The sequence below is a fragment of the Quercus lobata genome, chromosome 2 (genome assembly GCF_001633185.2).
Source record: "Quercus lobata isolate SW786 chromosome 2, ValleyOak3.0 Primary Assembly, whole genome shotgun sequence".
Classification (NCBI taxonomy): Eukaryota; Viridiplantae; Streptophyta; class Magnoliopsida; order Fagales; family Fagaceae; genus Quercus; species Quercus lobata.
The window spans coordinates 51,723,955-51,750,218 of NC_044905.1; the positions used below are offsets into that span (position 1 = coordinate 51,723,955).

At 34.7% G+C, this 26,264-nt stretch overlaps 1 protein-coding gene across 4 annotated transcripts in view; it reads left to right on the forward strand.

The window, feature by feature from the left end:
- The window catches only part of LOC115975809 (protein SWEETIE), a 71,074-nt gene extending 48,371 nt beyond the window's left edge, over positions 1-22,703 (forward strand). For all 4 annotated transcript variants that reach the window (XM_031096798.1, XM_031096799.1, XM_031096800.1 and 1 more), the window contains 23 exons: positions 4,110-4,259; positions 4,484-4,530; positions 4,694-4,793; positions 4,897-4,953; positions 5,036-5,103; positions 6,351-6,444; positions 7,337-7,560; positions 8,678-8,822; positions 8,913-8,981; positions 14,975-15,031; positions 15,136-15,222; positions 15,324-15,452; positions 15,579-15,782; positions 15,894-16,352; positions 18,234-18,299; positions 18,782-18,879; positions 19,008-19,104; positions 19,197-19,341; positions 19,879-20,189; positions 20,284-20,415; positions 20,525-20,689; positions 20,769-20,894; positions 21,669-22,703. In XM_031096798.1, coding sequence (XP_030952658.1) covers positions 4,110-4,259; positions 4,484-4,530; positions 4,694-4,793; positions 4,897-4,953; positions 5,036-5,103; positions 6,351-6,444; positions 7,337-7,560; positions 8,678-8,822; positions 8,913-8,981; positions 14,975-15,031; positions 15,136-15,222; positions 15,324-15,452; positions 15,579-15,782; positions 15,894-16,352; positions 18,234-18,299; positions 18,782-18,879; positions 19,008-19,104; positions 19,197-19,341; positions 19,879-20,189; positions 20,284-20,415; positions 20,525-20,689; positions 20,769-20,894; positions 21,669-22,406 — 3,768 coding nt within the window. In that variant the 3' untranslated portion in view covers positions 22,407-22,703. The remainder of the gene's footprint in view (positions 1-4,109; positions 4,260-4,483; positions 4,531-4,693; positions 4,794-4,896; positions 4,954-5,035; positions 5,104-6,350; positions 6,445-7,336; positions 7,561-8,677; positions 8,823-8,912; positions 8,982-14,974; positions 15,032-15,135; positions 15,223-15,323; positions 15,453-15,578; positions 15,783-15,893; positions 16,353-18,233; positions 18,300-18,781; positions 18,880-19,007; positions 19,105-19,196; positions 19,342-19,878; positions 20,190-20,283; positions 20,416-20,524; positions 20,690-20,768; positions 20,895-21,668) is intronic.
- The last annotated feature ends 3,561 nt before the right edge of the window (positions 22,704-26,264 follow it).

Genomic DNA, 26,264 nt, shown 5'->3' on the forward strand with positions numbered 1-26,264 from the left:
TGTCAAATCTCAGTTGTTATTGTGTTGACGCTCTTGGTAGTTTTTCAATAATGGAGGTCGCTTGTTAGAGCATAGCATTAGCCTTTCTTGATCTCGGTGGTTTTCCTCAATCTCCTTCGTTCTCTTGGTTGTTCTTGGCGGTGGGTGTCATATCTCGGTGGTTGCTGTGGGGTGGTTTTTTTTCGGTGTATTTTGGCTTGCCTCGGCGGATCTGGTACTCCTTAGTTGTAGTTCTCAATGTATTTCAGCATGTCTTGGCAGATCTGGTTCCCTCAGAGTGTATATGTTACAAGCTGGACTTATATGACTATATGCTCCAGCTTGAGGGGAGTGTTAAAGATATTGGTTTTATGTTAATGTAATAGGCTCAATGTATTGTAATTTGTAAGCCCATGTAGGGCTAACCCTATCTCTTATATATACCCTAGTTGGGCATATCTCGTGGACGTATGCCATTAGTTAAGAAGCACAGACAGGGGTATGAACAGTATTAAATAATTATTAAATATGTTTTTATTTATATTTTCTATATATTATTAAGCATTTATTTTTCATATATTAAGCATTTATTAAATATAAAGTTGAATATATATCAAATTAAGAGTAATAATGTATAACTTGCCTCATCACATGCACTCCGCGCATGCGATGAGGCTCCGTATATTTATTTTGGGTTTAGAGTCATAATTTGTCATTTATTTCTTCTCTTAGTTGTGCACTTTTAAGTTTTTTCTTGTTGTTTGATGCTGTTTGTTTGTTTGTTGCATTTCCTTGTGTTCACCATCATTAACACCTTATATTTGCTTTCGTTAGTGTTAAAGTTTGTTTAATAATATTCTTATTACCTATATAAAAAAAAAAAAAGAGTCATAATTTGTCATTCATCCCAATTTTTGGATTATGACACTAATTAGTTATGACGTGAGTTGAGATGTGATTAGTGGTTGCACAAATAAATGCTTTATTTAGAAACAGAGATAATTGCTTTAGAAAATGTGTTTCAATTTGAATTTGTCTATTGTTAGTGAGATTACATGGAAATGGATTTTTATAAAGCTAAAATTTAGGATTTTGAAAAGGTGTAAATTGCTAGGTTTAGCGTGCTAATTTTCCGGAAAAATTGTATCAAACATTTGTGAGACATATCTAAATAGAAAGTGTGCACTAATTTTTAGGAAAAAGCTTGAATCTGTCTAGTGGGAAGTTGAATTGAGATTTATCCAATAGCTTTTTGTTTTTGAATTTTGTTGAATTATGATTTTAATCCTATTTTTTATTTTTTAGGAATAACGACTATATAATTAGATTATGGACATTTTTGACATTTTTTAAAGTCATAACTAACTTACTGAATCATCTTAATATATAGAGATAAACAAATCCATGACTATTAAATTAAGAGTAGTAATGAGTAATAAAGCAAATCCATGGCTATTAAAAGATGTTTAGAAATTAGAATACAAACCAAGATTAAAGATATTTATTAATTTTTAAATGCACTATTATTATTTAGAGCATGAATATTCTCTTTGTTTAATGTCTTTTTTTTATTTTTTTAAAAGGACACAATTGGGACACGGAAGTGTCCTAACCGTGTCAAGTGTCCGATACACATACAAACTGAGTATGACACCCTAAATGAAGTGTTTGTGCTTCTTAGTCCGTCAGGCTAAACCATGTAACTCTTGTGTTTTTCTCTTTTTCTTGCTTTTGCTTCTCTAAATTATTTTATTCTTGTCTTTCAACTGAAAGCCTCAAGATTCTTAAATGTAATGAAGTTTAAAAAAAATAAACAAAATGAAAAGTTCTTTATTATTTATTTATTTTATAAATGATGAAAGATTTTAATCAAAAAAGAGAATACCTACGTACACCAGAGGTGTACTTGAGTAGCAGAACATCAATCTCTCAAATTACAATACTCAAACATATCTAGTAAATTAGAATAGGGAAGAGAGTTAAAAGTGATACTCCAATCCAGTAAAGTGTGAAGAAGAAGAGATTTAATGTCAAGTATATATCATTCACTTCCCTCAAAGCATTTTGCATTTTGTTCTCACCAACACCACATGACATGGTGCGGCATAGCCTGCAAGAAAACTATATATCAATGTTTACCAAAAAGACCTTGCCAAGCTGAGAATAAACTAGTGACACCTTGTGGCATAACCCATAAAAGACTAAACAAATTCCACACCATTGTCCATAACTCAAAAGCTATGGGAGAATGAAGAAGAAGATGATCCACCAACTCTCTACTCCTTTTGCACATATAGCACCAATCCACAACAGCAACACTGTTAATTTATAAATTATCAATGGTCAAAATCTTTCCAAAGGCTGCAGTCCATGGAAAGAAGCTAACCTAGGAGGAATCTTTGAACTCCACACTGGTTTCCAAGGAAAAAGAATACTAGGAGTCAAGGAAAGGGAAAAATAGTACTCAAGCACCTTAAACCTTTACTCTTGGCTGGTTTCCAACAAAGTTTGTCATGTCCCTCACCCTTAAGTGGCATAGAATATATTAGGTCCATAAAGGTGGTCAAAGGTTTCAACTCCCTTCTTGGATTGCTCTAGGAAATTGAATATCGCAATGCAACATCTGGTTTGGAAATTGCTTGACTTCCGCTATAGAAGACTCCTTATTACGACTAATGCTATAAAGTTTTGGGTAGGCCTCTTTAAGAGTACAAACACCACATAAAGTTTTGGGTAGGCCTCTTTAAGAGCACAAACACCACACCTCAAATCATGCCAAATTTTTACTCTATTACCAGCACCTAGATCGAATTGGATGAATTGGGAGAAAATTGGCCAGCCTTGTCTTATGAATTTCCAAAGGCTAACGGCATAAGGTTCCAACACCCCTTTTGTACACCAGCCAGCCCAATCATTCCCATATTTCACCTCTATGACCCTCCTCCAAAGGTGGTTTATCTCATTCCCATATCTCCACAACCATTTTCTCAACAAAGCTTGATTGAATCTTCACAAATTCTGAATACCTAATCCTCCAAACTTCAACAGTTTACAAACTTGAGCACACTCAACCAGATGGAATTTAGAGGCCTCACCAATCCCGCTCCTTAAGAAATCCCTCTGAAGCTTATCAATGCAGTTAGCAGTCTCCACCAGAATAGGGAAGAGTGAAAGAAAATAAGTTGGCAAACTCGAGAGAGTACTTTTAATTAAGGTTACCTTACCCCCCCACCTCCTCCCCTTTGATAAATATAATAAATTTCAACCCACTAATCTATGCTCAAGTTTCTCAAGAATAGGGTTCCAAATTGTCCTTACATTGAATTTAGCACCCAAGGGAAGCCCCAAATATTTCATTGGAAGCAAGGACTGTCTACGACCCAACAAAGCCACTAGCTCCCCCATAAAAATTTCTTAAAAGAAGAAAAATCCCATTATTCTCAGTGTCTTTGACTTGATGTGAGACCTCTTAATGTTCTAATAAATGTCACTGACTGATTTTAGAAGAATCTGAGGGCTCTGCCTTTGTGTCGGATGTGGTGATTTGGAATAAAGACAACAGCTTTAGCTTCTACTTATGAGTCTCAAGATTGGCTTATTTGATCTTACAATCTTTATTTTTAGATCATTCATCATTTATTTCTTTGTTGTTTTTGTATTTTATTTTTATGTTTAATGTTAAGAATCAATTAATCTTAGCTGGACTTGTATATGAGCAATTAGCCACATACTTGGGCTTTGTTCATTTTCCTCTTTTTGATAACATTCTTATGGAAAAGAATATTCTTTGTATAATGTATATCTGATATATACCTCTTTTTTTCTTTCAGTTTTAATGATATATCTGATATATATCATTGTAACATATGATTCAACTTTATAAGAGTTGGATTCAAAATGATATTTCTTGCGGCATTCTTGTTGTTGATACTGGTGAACGAGATTCTGATAATTATGTGGTACAAAAGAAAATGCTCTATTAAGGCTTTCTCTATTTGGGTGCTAAAATACAATTTTGAATTTTTGGTTAGTGTCCTTTGGTGTTACAGCTGTCATATTGATTTTGTACGTCTGTTATTTGAACTGTTAATTGTTTGTTGATATTCTGATCTGTTTCTCTTCATTCATAGGCCACACTTGGCCTTGCCATGGACATTCTTTTGTCTGAGGAGAATGGATGGGTTGAGCTTCAGCAAGGAGTAGGCCGCCTCATAAATGCTATTGTTGCTGTTCTTGGTCCTGAACTTTCTCCAGGAAGCATTTTCTTTTCACGCTGCAAGGTATTTTTCTTCCGAGTTTTCAATTACCTTACAACGTCTTGTTGGGGATGCTTTTGAAATATTCTTTATGGAGACATACCGAGCAATGTTCTAAGTTCTTATAAGCTGAATTTATCTTCTTATCATTTTGGTTAGTTTTGTCATCATTGTCATCATCATTATTATGTTGATACTTATTAGTTTATGATTTTGGATTATGTGCTGGTTATAAATTTTGTGTCCAGTCTGTTGTTGCAGAGATAACCTGCCAAGAAACAGCAACAATGCTAGAGTATGTGATCCATTTTGTTTTCTTCCTTTTCTTGCTTAATTTGTTTTTTCTACTATTGGTTTCAATCCTTGGGGGTGACTTCAGTTAAAACCCATTTTTATCATTATTTCCCTAATTTTATTATTGTTAGCAGTTTTTAATCTGTTGACTATTGTTCTTGCAGGAGTGTACGCTTTACACAACAACTTGTCCTTTTTGCACCACAAGCTGTGTCAGTGCACTTGCATGTTCAAACTCTTCTCCCGACACTATCCTCAAGACAGGTTTTGTTCCTTGATGAGATAAATTCTTGAATGCTATGTGGTTTGATTCTTTTCACTGCTGTAATTTGTCCTTTCTCTTTTGAAAAAAAAAAATATTGAACAGCCAACTTTAAGGCATCTTGCTGTCTCTACTCTGCGACATCTCATAGAAAAGGATCCCGTATGTCCCTAATCTCTGTTATCCAATCTACTAAGCCTTGTTCCAATGAGTCAGATCTTTGTACTGATACTATTTTTTGCAGGTTTCCATCATTGATGAGCAAATAGAAGATAATTTGTTCCATATGCTGGATGAAGAAACTAATTCTGAGTATGTCAAGATAACACTTCTATTTGCGTTTCCCTAGGTCTCGTTTGTTTTGGCTTAAAATATTTTCCAAAAAATGTTTTCCTCTTTTTTGGGTAAGGGTGGAAATTTGTGTTCACAACTCATGTTTATGCCATCACGACTCGGAAGTATTCAAGTATATTGGTCTACATGAACACAACATGTTTATTAATCATGTTGGGGTCCTTCAACCCTAACATGACTTGTTTATTAAGTAGGTTGGCACGACATGACTGACATAACTTGTTTAATAAAGAGGTTGTGATGGTTGACATGACCTGACATGACCCATTTAATAAATATGGTCATGTTAGGTTCAGGTTAACCCAATTTACCTGACATGAATTGAATTGTTAGCAAATTGCAAATTTGATCGTACACACATTATATAACTTGTGGATGACTAGATTCCAAACAAAGCCAGCAACAATTAAAATATAATGATAACTAGTAGTTTAGAAATAACAACAAAAGGTAATCAGTGGCAAAGCCAGACATTTTTCTTAGGGGGGATCAATGTGCAAAAACTAATATAAAATTTTTATTTTTCAAAGAAAATACAAGGAGGAGGAGGGGCTTTTTCAAAACCCAGGGGGGGCCATGGCCCCCCTCTGCCCCCCCTCCCTTCGACAGTGAAGATAATACAAGTAACGCCATAAAATGAAATTACAAGCCCAAGTTCCATATTACAAGGCCAAATTCCATAATAATAATTACAGTTGTTCATATGTTTAGAAAAATAGCATTATCTTTCTAGAAGGAAAGTCGAACCTAATGATCTAAGTTATTTAGTCGGGCTTCCAGAATCTATATCTTCTCATGTGGTCAGTGTATGTAGTCACGCATGAAGTCGAAACTTATGATCTAAGTTATTTAGTCAGGCTTCCAGAATCTATATCTTCTCACGTGGTCAGTGTATGTAGGCATGCATGGCTTGAGACTAGGATATGTATCTTTCATCTTATCTTCTTTAGTGTTCTTCTGATGATTGACTTTCACGTTATATTTTTTCTATCTTGTTATGCATGCATCGGTTAGGTTCTTGCAACCACTATTGGATTAGTTAGTATCATTGGCTTGCCTTTCTGATCAGCTTTTCTGTCATCCATTAGTTATAGAAATTACGTTATCTTTTCCTGTATACATTGTGAAGGGGATAGAACTCACCGCCATGAAGTGATTGCTATCATAATTTTTTGGGTCATAATAAGTTCCGTCTAATCTTGTAGGATTGGGAATCTGGCACGTACCACAATTATGCGATTGCTATATGCATCGTGCCCTTTACGTCCATCTCATTGGATATCAATATGTCGTAACATGGTAAGCTCTTTTCCTCCCCTAAAATGTGTATTTTTCTTGCATATCATTCAATGCTTTAAAATTCTACAACCAAATAATATGATCCAATTTGTCTAAAGAAACGATCTCTAGGTTAAAACTAGGAAGTGGAAATTAGTTAACTACGTGGAATATTAAATGCCTTCTTGAAAATAGTTTTTTTTTTTTTTTTCTCTTTCTTATGATTTAAAGAATTTGTATATTTGATTGACCCCCTTGATCTTAAATAACAGTTTTTTTTTTTTTTTTTTTAATTGAAGCATGGCTGGCTGTCTTTAGTTAGTGCAGTTCTTCTTTTTGTACCATCTTCCTTAATGTTTCTGTCAAGATAGTAAATGCTCACAAAGGTTTATCTATTTTTAGCATGCAAATAATCGGAGTGAGAACTCATTTATCATGGAGTGCTTATTTTGAATCCATAGATCATCCATATATTGTAGATAGAAGTTTAGTGCTATCCTCTGCTGATCTATTCTCTGTGAAATGGGTTCATAGATTTGTTGATTTTGATTCCTCCAACTGTGTTCATAAGAGGCTAGAGTCCTGATGTGGGGCTTTAAAAATGCTTAATGATGTTTTTCCCTGTGACGAGATGGGTTAACTTGTACGGCGATGCATTGTTTTTAAATGCACTTCCAAGGGGGAAATGTTCTTACATAATCATGGTTTGTGGTATGATTACATAGTGTTAGGTGTACATACCTCAGATGTTGCACCTGGTTTTCTGCATGGTAGATGTCAGCCAAAACATTATAATATATATTTTTTTCTCCTTCAAGGAAAAGGAAAAGTTGAGGTGTCATTTAATTGTAAAAGATATTTTTGCTATAGTAATATAAACACTAATTGAATGAACTGTTTAACGTTTACCCAGGTTCTTGCTATGTCAACAAGGAGAACTGAACATAATAAAAATATAGTAAAGGATCCGTCAAATGATCCAGATGGTGACACAAGGATAAATTTTGGAGAAGATGATGAAACCATGGTTTCTAGCTCCGAAGGCATGCCAGGACAAGGCTATAAATTTGAATCTGCCAGCATAATGCCTAATAGGGAGAAACACCTCAGATATCGAACCAGGGTTTTTGCTGCTGAGTATGTGATGCCTTTTCTCTACATTTCTTTTTTATTTTTATTTTTATGTTTATCTTATTTATTTTGTTTGGAGTTTACATTTGAATTCATTATACACATTCCACACACAGGCGCGCCTGTGCATATTCTAGTTTCTGTACAATTTACTATCTGTTTTTCTTAGAAAGAAATGAAATGCATACATCCACATTGAGATTTGTGGGGTTCTTGAGTTATATCTTTATTTCTCATAGACACAGATTCATGTTAAAAAATAATATCTCCGGAGCTTGAATGAACATTATGTCACATACTTTAGTTTCTTATTTCCATAGCTGTTTACCTTTCCCCCTTTTCCTTTAATATATTTTATTCAGCTCATATATAAAATTTCCTTGTTTATATCACTATAAGAAACTGAATGTATGTCCTTAATTGTTCAGAATCAATTGTTTCTTATTTGAATTTGAATTTGACATGTTACTATTTAACTCTGACTGATTCTTTATGATTGGCTTATGAGCATTGAGGATATTAATTGTTCTATTTTGGAATTCTTAGATCTTTTCCATATTAGTTTGTTGGATAGCTCTTGTATACTTCCGTGTAATTGGGCTATGTCCCTTTTTCTTTTAATAAAATTTATTAATTAATATATTAAGAAAAAAACTATTGAACTTCAACTGATGAGTTTTACAACCATAAATTTCTTAAACAATTGTCTTCAACACATTCTTTTGTTTCATTTGTTCCCTTCATTTGTATATTATCTGCCAGTGGCTCTAGCTCAGTTATGTGGGGTATATCTGGGTTGCACCTATCTGTGCTTCTAAGAACTATTTATCACAGAGGAAATTAAGAAAGTGAGCTATTTTATCCCTAAGCATAAAATGTAAACCAGCATAATATCCATATTGCTATACTGTATATAACTGTTGTCCAACCAACACCCCTAACCCTTACTTAGACCCCTCCCACCTTTCAAAGCCTTATTGAGTAATGTGTGTGTGCATGCATGTATCCATCATGAGGTTATCTAATTATATGTTTGTATGTATATGTATATGTGTGTGCGCGCACGTGTGCATGCATTATTCATCAAGGGGTTATCTAATTTTTGTTATTTTTTTGTACATAGGTGTTTGAGTCATCTACCCAGAGCTGTGGGAAAGAATCCAGCTCATTTTGACCTCTCTTTGGCAAGGAAACAATCTGCGAATGGACAAGTTTCTTGTGATTGGCTAGTACTCCATGTACAAGAGTTAATATCACTTGCTTATCAGGTACTTAATATGAACCCACAAGCATATTGTATAACTTAAAAGGAATGCATGTTAAAGATGACATATTTCCCCTCTTATTCCTTGTCTCAGATAAGCACAATCCAGTTTGAAAACATGCAGCCAATTGGTGTCGGGCTTCTGAGTACAATTATGGATAAGGTACATCAGTGTGAAAATTCTAGATGAAGATTGCTAGTTCAGAAATTTCTTCCTTCTTTTTCCCTTGACTGGAGCAAATTTTTGTCATTAATTTTTTTCTGTATTTTTTCTTCTCTTTATTTTTCTCTAAATTCTACAACTGGGCTATTGTGATGCCAGAAGCCCAGGCTAAGCTTTATTTCTTCTTGGACATCAATTGTATTATTATTTCAGGTGCTAGTAGTTTATTAGGTTATTAGTATTTTATTTCCTAGAAGTAAGGACATTTTTTGTAACAAGTCAATAGGGTTTCATATGACAGTCAGAATTAGGGTTTAGTACTCCTACATAAGCTAAGTATTGTACTGCTATCAAGGGAGATTATTTTGATGGATTAAATTTTGATTGAAATTCTCTCTATAGTTTGGTGCCAACTCCAGTCAATCATAGGTTCAAACTCCCAGTGTTTTTTCTTGGCATGGTGTCGACACCTAGGTAATTTATCTTTTATTTTCTTGTTCTACATTGTTCTGGGGTTGTCATGAGCCAAATTTGGTGTCAGTGCAAATTTGAATCGATTGCAGCTTCATTGCAAATTTTTTTTAAAATAATAATAATCCTAGTTGCGTCATCGCCACGAACCCAGCTCCCAGCATCCACACCAGCAACCAAAAAAAAATCCTGATTACACACACCATTGCCAACAATCTAGTTGACCCACATCTTGAATCATCCAATGTGTTCATTGCTAATATCCACCAATGATTCCTCTTGACTGTTCTCACACCGTCAATCGGCTTTCATCAGCCCTCGTGAGTTGTCGCTCCAACTGTTTGTCTCTTCGTACCTCGTCGTCACCCAAAGTCCATCAGGAAGCCGCCACAAGTGTCGTCACTGCCAAACAGTAAATCACTGCTTCAAATATATGCAATGAAGGACTCAGCTTTCTAAAGATCTAGACCTGATCAGTCTTAACGAGTCAAAGCTGACCCATCATGAGTACTAGTCGGGTCATAAGGGGCCATTATTGTTGTAATTTTCACTTGAGGCTGGCACCTTCAGATATTTGTGGGGAGCCTTTGAAAACTCAAACTGACTTCAATAAACCTGTTCAGTACTTGACCCAGAGTAGAAAGGGAAAAGAAAAAACAGAAGACCCCAACCTGAGGTTTACTGTTTGGACTTATGGCCTTAAGTTAAACAATCCAAGTTCTTGTAAAAATTTTGTTGAAGATTATTCTTTTAGTGAACCATAGTAATCTCAAATATACCTTATTTTGATAGTCATAAAGATCGATTTCCATGGAGTTTTGTCAATTGGTTAAATGATATGGAACAATTCTTTGAACAACCAAGTTTTGCAGATGACACAAAAGTCAAGTTTGTAAAGTTGAAGCTAATAGGTGGAGCTCAAGTTTTTTGGGAGGGTCTCAAACATTTTGTTTTGATAAGTAAGGATGATATATATATACGAAAGCCTGCTCTATGCATGAAGAACATAGAGCAAGCCTAGAAAGTACAAGAAAAAGAGAATAGAGAACAAACACAATAGAGAACCAAACAACACAAAAATTACAACAGAGAAAGGGAGCAAAGAAAAGAAGGGAGGGAATCACTAGACGCGAGTCCCCAAGCCCGAGACCAATCAAAAAGAGTTCCACTAAAAGAAGCAAGCATCTGATCACCGAAACTATCTAAATCCTCAAAAGTCCTCCGATTCTGTTCCTTCCAAATACACCAAAGGATGCACAACGGGACTAAGTTCCAAATTTGAGACGAATGCTTCCCTAGCCAATTCCACCAACCAAAAAGCAAGTCTAGAATCAATCTAGATATAGCCCAAGACAAGCCAAAAGTTATAAACACAAAGCTCCATAATCGATTTACCATCTCACAATGAAGAAGTAAGTGATCTACCGTCTCTCCACAATGACGTCACATAGGCTGGGTTTGGATTCAGCTTTTGCGTTTTACGTTTGCGTTTACAGCAGTTTTTTTTTTTTTTTTTTTTTTTTTTTTTTTTTTTAAATTAATTTTTGAGCCGGTTTTGTTGACTTTTCCACGATAAACAGTGCATCCATGCATTGTTCACGGATCCACAAATTCCACTTTTCAGCAATTTTTTCATTAAAAATGGGTCCCACGGCACTATTTATACATTTAAAAATTATTTTGCTACAGTGTTTTCTGTTTCAGCAAAATAAGTTCTATCCAAACAGACTCATAATGCACCAATCCACAAACTCCAATCTCCTCAATCTCAAGTTATCTCTTGTAAGGATCTTATTCCAAGCTACATACTAAACAAAAAAAGAAACTTGCCTAGGGGCCTTAACTCTCCAAATAGCTTTCCAAGGAAAGATAGTTGAGGGAGAATCCCTTAATTTGTTATAATACGATCGGATGTCAAAAACCCCATTAGACTTCAATTTCCATCTCATCCGGTCTCCAGCCTCCATAGGAGGAGTATTGGCTCCCAAAATACGAAGAAAAAGCAGCCCTTTATCCATCTCCCAATCATTAAAATCTCTAATAAAACGAACATTCCAACTTCTCCTCTCCTTCACCCCCTTCCTTAGCAAAGAAGTTTCAACAAAAACCTTCTTATCAAAGGCGATACCATACAACCTTGGAAAGGCCAATTGAAAAGGATGATCCCCATACCACCCATCCTGCCAAAACCTCACTCTATTCCCCAACCCAACAACAAATTGACAATTTTTGTTGAAATCCTCCCAACCCATATGAATACCTCTCCACAAACCACACCCATGAACTCCCCTACCCAACTTAAAGGTCCATCCCCCCCATTCTTCCCCATATTTTGAAGCTACCACCCTCCTCCACAACTGATCCTCTTCCTTCCCAAACCGCCACAACCATTTCCCCAATAAGGCCTTATTGAAGGTAGTAAGTTTCCTTATCCCCAAACCACCATTGGCTATAGGAGCACAAACTTTATCCCAACCTACCAAGTGAAGTTTGCTATCACCCCATAGAAAATCCCTTTGCATCTTTTCAATTTTATTAGCCACATGAGTAGGAATTGTGAATAGCGATAGAAAGTAAGTCGGAAGGCTAGATAGCGTACTCTTGAGTAACATCAAACGACCCCCCTTAGACAAATACAGCTTCTTCGGCTAAGTAAGTCGGGAGGGTCTCAAACATCACCGCTTTATGAATTACAAAACTGTCATTACTGATTGGGAAGACATGAAAGAAAAAGTTCGAGATGAATATTTACCACAATGCTTTCGGGCGAAATATCTACCCCAATCTCAATATTCTGATTTTCAAGATCGAAGAGATAATTTGAGGAAATGGAATAGTCAGTCAGTTGCATAATTTGACTAATCTTCTTATGGTAATTTTCAAGAATGAAGAGCCAGTATAAGACAATCGAACAGCCAACCATTGCACGATTTGAAGACAAGATGAGTATTCGTGCAGTTCCTAGTCCTGAGCCCACTCCAGCATGGTTTACACTGCAACAAGCCTTAGAGAACATGGGAAGAGCCCTCTAATACCTCTATGTACAATATTAAGACATGATAGCACAACTTTCACAAATTGACATTTGACTTGAGCCTGTTGAGAAGTCCTTCCATAGAAAGACCAATAACCTCAAAGGTAAAAACCTCACACATGAGAGCCAATACTGTTGAGCCACCAAAATTTTGTGCTGAAATTGAGGACAAGTGTTGATAGATGTTGCTTAAATACTCGTGAAACAGGGAGAACCTATTGAAGAGCCTAAACATCAATGTAAAATATCTAAACCATGTCTACCAGAGTTATTTCCACTTGTTGAAGTGTCAGATATATTGCCTATTGTTGAAATAGAAGATTCCACTATACTTGATGAAGAGAAGGTTCTACAAGAGAGTAATAAATTAGTGGGTGCACATGATGTGAAATTTGAATTTGATTAATGTGCTACTGATCAGCCCTTCATTGTGGAAAAGTTAGATGCAACAATTCTTCCTGTGGCCCAAGAGACGATTGTCTCATTTCCAACGCTTATTTCACACATTGATTTTTGTAATTCCATATGAATTTAATGATGTGGAGTACAAGGTTTCTCTATTTTAGGTGCTTGCAAAGGTAATACAAGAATTGAAGTACCCAGTGCTAGAACTCTTATCCTTCCACACTTCAAAACTCGAGGTTAACTGCTTTGGAGGCAATAACTGCTTTGTGCTTTCTAAGCATTATCTGACTAACCTCAAAATGATTTGCTCAAAGGCCCCTGATTTACTTGAATTTCTATGTTCTAAAGGTTGCTATCATCTTTGCTCCAAAAAAAAAAAAAAAAAAAAAAAAAAAAAACTCAAGGTTAAGTTTTCTCCAAATGAGGATGATGTAGGAAGTGCAAACAAAGATTTATTTTAATTTAGTTTTATTTCTTGTGGAGATCAATTGTATTTTTATTTTAGGTCTTAGTAGTTTATCCGGTTATTAGTATTTTATTTTCTAGAAGGAAGGATAATTTTGTAATAAGTCATTAGTTTTTCCTATGACAGTTAGGCTTAGGGTTTAGTACACCTATATAATGATGGAAATCAAGATCAGTTGACTGAGAACTGAAATAGATCTGCATTGAAATTAAGAATCAAAGATGGAATTACAGAGAAAATAACTGGAGAAACAGAGTTTCTGTCCAGGTCTGAAACTAAGTTAAATTTACATGAAAAACTGCATCTACTCTTACATAACAAGCCTATTTATAATCTTTAACTACTGGGAAATAAACTAGCTAACAGTTACATCTAGGCAGGCTATCACAACATAATTCAAAGCTGAGAATATATTAATGAGAATACATGGTAGATCTAAGAAGTCAAAATAAGGGGCTGCCTGCCTGCCCTAAGAGATCAGAAATGGTGGCTGGTTGTTTTGGCTTAAGAGTAGAGGGTGGCTGGTTGACAGTTTTAAGAGTAGAGGGAGGGGGGGGAGGGGGGGTTGGTTGGTTGGCTGGCCTAAGGTAGAGGGTGACTACATCATATAATCTCAGTATTGTACTCCTATCAATGGAGACTGTTTTGATGAATAAAATTTCGATTAAAATTGTCTCCATGATCTGGTGTTGACTCTAGCCAACCCTGGGTGCTGACTACTATGTTCTATCTTTATTTTTCCTGCTCTTTTAATTTCCTTGTTGAATTGTTCTGGCTTGTTCAGCATCATATTGAATAATGAATTTTTATACTATAACTTTTATGCTGCCATTGTGCTGCTGTGGTGATGAGAAGTGACATTTGTTAAACTTGAGACTTAAACATAACTTGAGTATGTGAAATTGGAGATCTTATGCTCAATGCCACATTGATGTAAATGTTCAAGATGTAGGTTTTGGCTGTTACAAAAAAAAAAACAAACTATGCATGATAGGAGTAACTTCACAGTGTCAAACGTGATAGTCACTCAATGCTAAAAATTATTATGGTAGACCATGAGGTGAATATCTTTGAAGTTGAAGGTGACAGATTATTTGTGATTGTTCTACTTCAATCTATAATACAATAATAAACATAAAAGTTTCTCTTTAGGCAGTGGTTTCAGATACCTGAGGCTCAACTTGACATTCCAATGTTACTTCCACACTCATGAAATGAAGTAATATTACCAGTTTTGCATTCATTTTCTTACATTTTACCCACTTTAATAGGATAGCAAGAAAGGAAAATAAAATACAGAAAGAGGAGGAAAAAAAACCAACAACTACAACGACTTTTGAGTTTGAATGATTTCTCGTTCCTGAGTGCTATTAGAGGATGAGTTAAAATAGCAATTTAAAGACTCATATACTTCCAGTAAACTAGGGGGCACTAATGTACTGCAGTACTTTGCTACTTTTTAGTCTGTTACTATTGCTTGGTGGCAATCAGTTGTGAGGAAGTCTATGGCTTTTATCTTGGAGCTTGCTTTGCATTTTATTCTTCGCTTGGTTTTTGGTAGTAATTTTTAGTATCCATTGAAAGTTGAATTGTTTGTGTTGTGATTTTGGCGTACAGTTTGAAAGGGTACCTGATCCTGAGCTTCCAGGACACCTTCTACTTGAACAGTATCAGGTACGTTAACCAGGTTTTTTTTTTTTTTTTTTTTTTCATATGTATATAGTTGTATAACTTCTGGGATTCATGAATCTCAATTAACTTAGATTTTATGTATGTAGGCCCAACTGGTATCTGCAGTTCGCACTGCCTTGGACACATCTGCAGGCCCTATTCTATTGGAGGCAGGCTTACAGCTGGCTACTAAGGTTAAGAGCATAGACATATCATTTTTTTTTTCTTTCATTTCATTCCAATTGAGTGATGTATTTGAAATGCAATGACACGTGTATGAAAAACAAAATCCCAGATACTGACAAGCGGAATAATTAGTGGTGATCAAGGTGCAGTTAAACGCATATTTTCCTTGATTTCACGCCCATTGAATGAGTTCAAGGAACTCTATTATCCTTCTTTTGCTGAATGGGTCTCATGCAAGGTATAACCATTCCATTCTTCTTCAGATTTCATGCACACACTTTTTCCTGTTATGATTTTTATTATCTGGCATACAGCTGTTCATTAAGATGAAAATTCTTTTACTAATATCTTAATAATAAAGTAGATCAAGATAAGACTTCTGGCTGCTCATGCCTCTCTCAAGTGTTATACATATGCATTTTTGAGGAGACACCATAGTGGGATTCCAGATGAATATCTAGCATTGTTACCTTTATTTTCAAAGAGTTCAAGTATACTGGGGAAGTACTGGATCCGGGTATTGAAGGATTACAGCTATATTTGCCTTTGTTTGCATCTCAAGAAGAATGTAAGCTACCTCTTTCCTTTTTCACTACCATCCTTCACCTTAAAGAGATTAAAGTTTCATATAGATTTACCTATTCTAATGTCTTTAGACTTCATGGGATACTTCTTTCAGTGGAACCCGTTCCTTGATGGAATCCAATCGCCTTTGGTTTCTTCAAAGTTGCAGCCTTGTTTGGAAGAATCCTGGCCAGTAATTTTGCAAGCACTTGTACTGGATGCAGTTCCTCTGAATCTTGAAGCCATTGAACATTCCACAGACACTGTTGAGAATATGGCAAGAAGCTTAGTATCTGGGTATAGCATGGTTGAACTAGAGTTAGGAGAATTTAGGTTTCTATGGGGCTTTGCTCTGCTTGTTCTTTTTCAGGGACAGCATCTAACACTTGGTGAATCTAAATTGTCGTTAACATTTGCTAAAGCAATACATGCCGAAGACTCACCAATTGAAGAAATGGATCCCCCAGGGTTGAACTTATATGAAATTGTGCTACCGGTGTTCCAGTGTCTCTCTACTGAAAGATTTTTTAGTGCTGGATTTCTTACTATGGATATTAGCAGAGAATTGTTGCAGGTGGTGATCTTTCTCCATCCTTTTATTTATTTATTTTACAATAATAATAATAATAATAATTCAATAGTTACAACAATGGGGAGGGAGGGATTCGAGTTCTCCTAATTAATGAGAGTAGGTTATGCCACTGAGATGTAAGGCTCTTTGGTCTTGCTCCGTTCCTTTTGTCTTTTTAACATGTGTAAAAATGGTATGTTTGGGGCCAATTAGCTATAGATCAACTGGCCCTTTACTCTTCCATAATAATGAATTGAAGGTTGACGTCATGGGTTTAAGATCTATTGGGTGTGTAATTTACCTATAAAAAGAGAAAAAAAAAGTTTTGTTTGGGCATCTAGTGCAGACTGCAGAGTGAATTGACACATTTAGTCTCATAGGATTTTCATGTTTGAACCCATTAGCTTGAACTGGAACATTCTGAAATGAAAATATTTTACACAGTTGGTGGTACTTACTTGAAATGATGTGTTTCATGAAATCATAAATAGATCACATGCCAATGTATCCATGGTGGCTAAATTGTTCTTCAATGGGCCCAGTTTTTGTGTAAGATTGTAACAATGATGTTTTGTGCCTTTCAAAGGTTCTGTTCATTTTTATTGAGATGACCAACATTCCCTTTTTCTTTCAATGCATCATCCCTCCGACATTTATCATACTTTTCAAATTTTTAAGTGACTTTATTAGTTTCTAATTATAGGGGAAAGAATTAATGGAGGCATACACTTGGCTGAATAGTATAAAGTATATTACAGCATATGATTTGAAAACTTCTTTTATAATTCGATAGTTACAATTGGGTTGAGGGGGGGAGATTTGAACCTTGGCCATCTCCGTTGGAAATACTAGGAGGTGAAAACATGCTTTTGTATCCCATTTCATATCCTAAATTTGATAATATTATTCTGAAACTGCTAAAGGCTTGGTTAAGTAGTTGGAAACTGCTTTATTGTGATCTTCATCAATACAGTTACCAGTGCAAGTGGGAGAACCAAACTTTTCAAAACTTCTAACATTGACTCTTGTTGTAGATAAAGTCTGATACATTAATAAAGAGAACCACTGCTCTTAGTGTCCATCTTGTCACTTCAAATTTTCTATGAAATTATAAATACACACACACAAACACCTCTTGATTGTACTATTTGACTACTTTGTGATCTTTTTGCATAAAATAGCCTTCTTTTTTTTTTTTTATAAAGACTCCTTACTTATCAATATATATATATATATATATATTTATATGTTTTAATAAGTAATAAATTTTTAGTTAAGAAAAGGAACCACCTCATGTACATAGGAATCTACACAAAAATAATTTCTGTATTTGAATTTTCTGCATGCCCTAAGCCTGTCTAAAATATGTCATGATTTGTTTGTGCCATGTAAAGGGTTAAGACCCCTCATGTCCTATGGTACTTGGTATATTCATAGATCTATGTGTTTGTGAGAAGTTGAAGAATGTAATGTCTCCCCATTGGACTATATTGTTGATTCTTTCCTCAATACATAAGTGTGATACATAGCAACAATAACAAATCAGTCCTATTTGGGCTTTCCACTAGCTATTTTAAAACCCTAAATTTGGATGCCTTGGCTAGTTTCATTACTTTGTAGAATGGATACAAATATGACATTCTGAATAATTAATTACTTTAACTGCTAGCCTTCATTTTGTGTGCCCTTAGAAAATGCAAGGTCATTAACTCACCTGGTTTTTGGGTCTCATTTCATGTTTCCTCTTTGCAACCTGTGCTTTGAATCAAATCTTACCAGGATGGATGGCTGCCTTCATATATTCAATCCTAGAATGACTCTTTTTGTGCTTAAAATTATGGGATATGTTCAAATGGATGCTTAAAATTTTTTTATTGCATGCAGGTGTTATCATACTGCACATACATGGATAATTCATTTAACAGTCTTGCAATATCTGTTCTATCACAGGTAAAGATTAATATGCATTTTCTTTTTGAAGTTAAAATTTACCAAAACCTCAAATAATACACATGGGGGATACATTACCAATTGGTTTGTTTTCTTTTTGATTTGCCATTTTTTAGCTTTCAGAAATGTAAAGATGTGGTCAGTATATAGTCCTACTATGTTTTCCAATTCTTATGCATAAATCCAGTTTACCATGAAACAAATGTTATTAACACCCATATCCACTTTCCAGATTTAGTTTTTTGTATTGATTTTTATATATGGATTTACAGAGTATTGGCTTCTTCTTGTAACTTTGATGGACTCCTGTATGATTTGATCAGATGGGTGTTCTATAACAAAGTTATTTGTATATCTATAAACTGGTATTTAGTTTTTATCTGTCTGATATTTACTTCACAACTTTGATTTATTTGCATGTATGTGCCAACTTGGTTTTCAAGCAGAGGTGCTGAGTTATTTGCTTCATATTCTTACAACAGATTGTGCAGAACTGCCCTGAAGAATTTCTTGAAGCAGAAAATTTTTCTTACATGACAATGGAACTTTGTTTGGCTTACCTCTTTAAAATGTTTCAATGGTAACCAATGTACCACGGAGATTGGATTTCATTTTAGTGTTTTCCTTTTGTTTTTTCTGGAAAAAATTTGATGAGTTGTATTCATAGAAATATCCTTGGCTAACTAGTTCCAACCTTTCTGAGCTCAGTACCAGTGCAACTTCACCAGATCAGCCAAACTGGGTGGAATTGATCTCAACATTACTTTTTACTGCAAAGACACTGTTGAAGCGTTTTGAAACTAAGGTAGGTTTCGTGTGTCCATGATTAAAATATTTTTTTAACTTTCTTAATTGTGGTGTTTGTGTTCCATCTTCTTACTGAGTTGCATGTCTCAGTTGCAGAAGCAGTTGGAATCAGTGGTGTTGGCGTTTCTTTTAATTGGTTACAGGTGCATTAGAGAAGCCCCTACTGAATTATGCTTCTCCAAAGTTATTGATTTTGTCAAGTGCACTACTTTGTCATTGGAGAAACTTATTGGTGGTGAGCATTTCAAAGTTACAGATTTGACCAATACGTAGTTTTATTTGCTACTAACTATATATGTCATTTTATCCTAACCTTTACAGCATTTAATTTTTAATTTTAGAATTGTAAGCTTTTGTTTTTTTAAAGTCAGTATAACAATATTAATAAGAATGATTTTACTCAATTACAATTTGGGTTTTTAGTGACTATATTTCTTGGATATAGATGAAAACATTTTTTTTTTCAGCTTGTTTCATAGTAAACCAGTTTAGAGTTTAAAACTTTTGATGCTTTAATCCTTCTATATGGAATATTGGGATTTTTTTTAAGGTTTAAGACAGATAAATGCAGTTCATCACGTGTCAGGTGGTGTGAAACATGCCAGTCTTTTTTTGCTAGGCTCCAACATGCCAATCAAAGACATGAAGATGCATTGAATTACTACATTGGTCTTGCATTTGTTCCACTGCATCAGTGCTTCTGCCTATTCTAATTAATTTGCTCTGGATGTGATTAAATGGTTATCTGAAGCATTTAGCATTTGTGCTGCAGATAATTCAAAACTCGGTGACGATGGTATACTCCATCTCAGAACAGTTATTGGGACTTGTCTGGATGTGATTACTAATTTGGCTACGGATTTCATTGAGGACATCCATCTGCTGGAGTATAAGAGATCTGACTTGCGAAAACTACATCAAATGAAAATTGCTTTCTCAGTTGAACAAACTATATCATTTGCCAAGCTGGTTCATGAAATTGAAGGTCTTGACGAGAGTGAAGGCAGCGATCCCGTCTATTTTACGCTGTTCAAGTGTTGCACTGAATGCATCCGAACATTACTCACTGATTCAAGTATACTGGTAAATAGATCTCTATGCATATAATATCTGGGTGTGGTTGTAGGTGTTATGTAGACCAGTATGACAACAACTAATGGAATTTTCTTTCACACAGGTTCAATCAATTGGTTTACAAGTGCTTAAAAGTAGTGTACAGAAAGGCACCATTGAAAACAGTGCTTTTGTAATATTTTTGGTTGGAGAGCATATTAGAGATATTTTCACCATAATCCAGAAGACATTAAAGGTCTTTTTTGTTGTTATTTTGCTTCTAAACCAAAGATTACAACACTTTCACTTGTTCAACTTCAGCTTCTTATCATTCTAACAGATTTGTGCTATGCTATTGATGACAGAAACCTCTAACCAAAGAATCAGTAACTATTGTCAGTGAGTGCTTGAGAATCTTAGTGCTCCTTCAGACACTGTCCAAAGGTAGTGAATCTCAGAGAAGTTTTATGAATTTGCTTTTTGAAGCCATCATCATGGTTTTCTTGGCAACAGAAGATGGAATTTCTAAGGTAATATAAATAAGAGGCTTCTAAAGTTGAACACAATTCTTTAGTTTGACTTTTTTCTAATTATGTATGATTATTACAGGAAGTCGGTGACATAAGAAGCATCTCTGTAAAGCTTGTTTCTCACCTAGCTCAAATCCCTTCCTCAGCAGTTCACTTCAAGGATGTCCTGTTGTCAATGCCTCCAATGCACAGGCAGCAACTTCAGGTGCTCTTCTTGTTATAAATACATACGCATGTATACATACATATGTACATGCATAGATGTGTATGTATATACACATACCTTCATATGCATATATAATTCGTGGGAGTGTGTTACAAACACATACATCGACGAATTTATCCATGTATCTATATGTTTGATAACAAGGAAATAGGGAAAAGAAAAAATCCCAAGGTTTGATCCCAATTGAAAATTGAAATATATGTTTATAATTTCATCAGTTAAAATCTTATAGTTTTACAATTGATTCAATATGGGTTGTGTGATAACACTCACAAATTTGAACAAATAATAGTAAAGACAGATAAAAAAAAGTAAAAAGCACAATAATTTCATGGTTCAGCACAGTAAGATCAAATAAACTATACTCAATAAGAATTATAATGCTCAACTTCTCAGTCACTCACTTTGGAGAACTCTTATGTTTTCGATTACTCTTATGGCTTGCGTTGCTAACACATGGGTTTCTTTCAACCCAAAAGAAACTATTAAGCTGCTATTAAAAGAAACCCATTTGTGGTTGTGAGACAATTTTAGAGTTAGTATGGTATATGATAGAATAGAATGGCCCAAACAAATACATGTGGCTGACCTTGATTAGTCTGTTGAGGATCTATAATCGATCCCAGAATTTTGGGACTAAGGCATGGTTGTTGTTGTTGTATGTTATCTGGTAGAGATGTTAATTTCTTTATGACAGACTTTGCCCATGCCTATTGAGGAAGTTTCTATTTGACTTCCCATTTCTGTTTTCAGGGGGTTATTCGTGCTTCTGTAACACAAGATCATGATGCAACACAAATGAAGGCTGTGACACCATCGTTAGAGATAAAATTACCAATTTTGACAGATGGAAGTAGGGAAAAACAATCCCCACCATTGGCCACCGCGATACACTCGGATAGCATGGAAGAGGATGAAGAGGATGAGGATGACTGGGATAATTTCCAGTCTTTTCCTGCGTCTACAAATCCAGCTGGAAATGACTCAAAAGTAGAGAGTGTTGCTAAAGACCCTGGCCTGGTTCAAAATTCTTCTGATCTGAAAAATAATACTGGAAGTGATGACTTTCAAGAACACTCTACTTCCCAACCTCACAACAATGTGAAAGAGATCAACAATGCAGAGCATCAAGAGGCTGGTGAAGAAGTCATATCTGATAGGCCTGGCAGTCCGGTGTCTCTGCAGAGTGATGCACCAAGTGGTGGAATTGGGATGCATGAAGCCAGTGATTTCCAAACTAACGATAGTATTAAGCCATGTGATGATCAGCCTGAGGAAAAAGAGGAAGTGGTTCAAAGCCAAGAGAGAGATGAAACGGTAGTTTCAAGCCACGAGAATGAAAAAATATCATCAGATCTTCAACATGAAGTGAGAAATGAGAACCCAGATAACAATGTTGATCAGATATTAGCAGATTCTCTGCCTCTTGAAGACATTTGTAATGAAACTCATGGAGAAGGAAATCGAGAAAACGAAGAGAAAACCACATGAAGATGCCAGAAAGAAAATGATGGCTGAAAATAATAGCAGTGACCACTGGCAACAAGAGACGAGGTGTATGAAATTATTAAATTGCGAAATTGTAGCTTTTCTCTTACTCCCGCGTAAAAATATAAGAGTACGCCGGCTAAAAAGGACGAGGAAGTTTGTACTTTCAATGCATTAGTTGTTTTATTATTAAGAGAATTAGTATAGCGAACTCAATATTGAACTAAAGCATGTTACCTTTTAAACAATTTGTGAGAGAGGGAGTCCGTTTTATTCAATTTTCTCTACGTTTTCTTCTAATTTTTATGGTAGATAAATATGATGGTATATCACCAACTACACGACCTCTAACTCATAAAAACAAGAAAAATACCTCTATAAATAACCGAGGTATACCAACTGAATGAGGACTAGATACACGAGTATAGTAGAAACCCATTAGAGCTGTCCTTTATTTTTTTGCATATTTTTATCATACATCCCCCCGGTATCACACACAAATCACCATTAGTTTTCTAGGATTTCTTGCGTCAATCATCATCAAACAAGTAAGATTCCACTGCGAACATCCATTTTCTTGAGAAACCATAACGGGTGGAGATCTCAGCCCATATAAAGCGAAGATTAAGTGCAACCCTGTGAGAGAAGAAAACCAACAATCTACCACAGGGCTACCAATACCATCATTCGTAAACCAGGAATTGCATGCATGTGTTGTTTCTTCCCAGGATTTTAATCTGTAATCTATATGTACCATAAAATTAAAACCTTTTAACTTTTTGTTGACCTCTTGAGAGTGTGCCACCTTAGCTTTGCAGTCTCCACAATTTTTAACCTCATTGCTATTTTCTTTTTATGATTGTCCTCTGCATAATTGGCCGTACTAATTGGTTATCAATCGGGGTTAAAAGTATAATATGATACTTATAGAATAAAAAGGACTACCCTCAATTGGAATGGGGATGCTTGCATTGTTTAGTAGCTAATTGATTGACCTAAAATTAGTATATAATTTTATGATTACAGAGCACGATTCATACTTTACATATAACATAACCGATTGATGACTTAACTATTTGTATTACCCCATGAACTGATTAATATTTCATTTACTTTGATATATTACAAAATTTGTGCGTATTGTGCATAGGATTAGTATTTAAAAAGTGTTTCAAATCATGATTTGAAGAGGGAAATATGAAAAAATCCTTCTCTTTTTTTTTTGTGATAAGTGATTTTGTAGTGAGAACTCCAAATTCTTTGGATAAGTAATTTGCCATTTTGATTGTATGGTCTAAATGTTCTATTATCTTTGTGATAATTGGGTTTGGATGCATTGCTAATTTGATTTCCACTAAAGAAAAGACTCTCCAATCTTCATTATTAGTTAGTTTGATTTGGTTTGTGTAATACTTGGTTTTGAGTATAACAACAGTTGTATGATTTTTATTAATTGTAAAGGAGGTTCAAATTGTTCCCTTCGTCAGAATATCATATCATTGGGTCTGTCACTCTCTCTCTCTCTCTCTCTCTCTCTCTCTCTCTCCCTAAGCTATCAATTGTGTCTTTTTCTGATTATTTCCTTTTTCTATCTTTTTGATTTGTTGATAGAGCCAAGGATATCAAAGGATTTCTCTTCGTTGTCAAAATATCATAATATTCTTCTTGATTCATCTTTAGTGCCAATTGACCGATAGGTCATTGGCCAAATGTAAGAATTCAAGCCATACATATTAAGGGTGATTGATTTTACATTGTAATCTCTTGGATGAATTGGTATAATTTGATTCTATACTTGATAAAAATTTGGTAAAGAGTTAAGTAACTTGAAGAAGTTGAGGAAAGAGAAGAGCATAATTATGTAGCATGAAGAAGTCAAGAAAAGAGGAGCCTCCAAAAGGAGGAAATAGATTCATGAAAAGCATTGGATAAAATTTTAAGATATGAGTGCAATTTATTAAATCAAATGGTAAGAGCACATTATAATATTTGTAATATATTACTTTATAATATTTGTTAGTTTCTCATTTATAAAGATCTTATGTTTATAATTTTGTCATAAAAAATGTATATTGGAGCCGATTCAGCTTTCAAATAGTTGGAATTAGAGAAATATTTAAGGGCAGCCGTGGTTTATTAGTGAGCACTTCCTTAGCGAAAGATCTTGGGTCCCAAATTTCAAGTCTTCCCCTTCCTCTATAGCAATCTAGGCCCGCTTCTCAAAATACATAATTGATCCTATGTTTCTCAAACATATTGCCCTTGTGGCCCTCAAAGATATTGGCCGAAATATATTGGGCAAGCCATTGGGTCAATTGATGAAAGCTTAATTTTGTATATTTATATTATTATTATTAGAAAGTATTATCATACTTATTTTGTGTTAATTCATATAAAATGGAAAAATGTTGAATAATTAATTTTGTGTTTAAAATAAATATTTTAATGCATTAATATGTCTTTTATAGGATAATGGAATTGATTCTAGCAAGATTTATCGTGAAATGCATCAGCAAATTTGTGTAAATAAGAAGGCTGATGGACTATATTTTTACAAGGGTTATAATGAAATTAAAGAAGGTCAACCCAATTAAATTTGGGTTCAATGGGAGTAAGGACGAAATTCGCACTTAATTCAAGTCCAATTCAAATTAGGATTCCAGTCTGCGCAAGCTTTAGTATTTTGGGCATAATTTTTGGCTCAGATATGTATTGTGGATTCAAGTTGGGAAGGAAAGCTAACTCAAAGGGCTACAAATTTATAGTTTACCAAAACTCCAAATTATGACAATAAATGGGTAAAAAAAGCTAGTTAAATAAAGCCTGAAAATTAAGGATTTTTTTTTCAAGAATTCTACTTGAAATAGGATTTCTTGGCCTATATAATAGGCTCTTTAGGTCAAAATTCATGAGTAGCAATGATAGGAAGAAAATTAGGTTTTCTTAATTTAATTTCATGGCCTATATAATAGTCTCTTTTTGTGATGTGTGATTAAAATTTAATTTCAATTTTAATTTTAATCAAACGACCACTAATTGGTTCGAGTGAGGAGTTATTGGAAAACTGGCATGGTGAACTTCAATTTGACATGCTTGGATGGCCAAAAAAATCTCACTTAAATAAAAGGCAAAAATACCATTTTGGTCCCTATATTTTTAGGTTACTATTAATTTGGTTTCTACATTTTGGTAACAGTCAATTTGGTCTTTGTTATTTTCAAATTACAATCAATTTAGTCTCTTTGGAGGAGGACAATGGGCCATGAAGTCATAACATACCCTAGATTTTGGGTCAAAATTTAGAAATCTTTTTCAAAAGCAAGAGAACCCAAGATCATGAGTATGTTACAGACTTTATTGAAAAGTTGTGAACCAATCCATGCTTTGGGAAATTTTTGATACCCTAAAACCCTAAAGGCATAGGTAGGCTTACCAAGAGCCCAATGAAGATTAAAGGTGAAATATTTTTGAACTAATTGACCAAGCCCTTTGAACTAGGGGCAATGCCCATTTGAGAATGAAAATGAAAATGGATCGAACTTTTGAAACTAGGGGCAAGGGCTTCTGGAGGGAAGAGAGTAAACATTCAAGATGGGTTTTGTTTGGGACAAATAAAAGGTTTTGATGGGTTGGGATAAAACTTGGTCAACTTTTTTTTCCAAAATAATTAAAAAAATTTAAAAAAAAAAGAAAAAAAAGAAAAGAAAAGAAAAAGAAAAGAAAGGATGTGGACTTCTAAATGTCATGGCTCATTTCAAATACAAGTTCAAATAAGTTCTTTATGAGAAAAGAAATCTTTCCAAAGCATGACAGGCTTGAATTATAAATGAGGTATTGATCTTTGTGTTTAAATTATTTGAT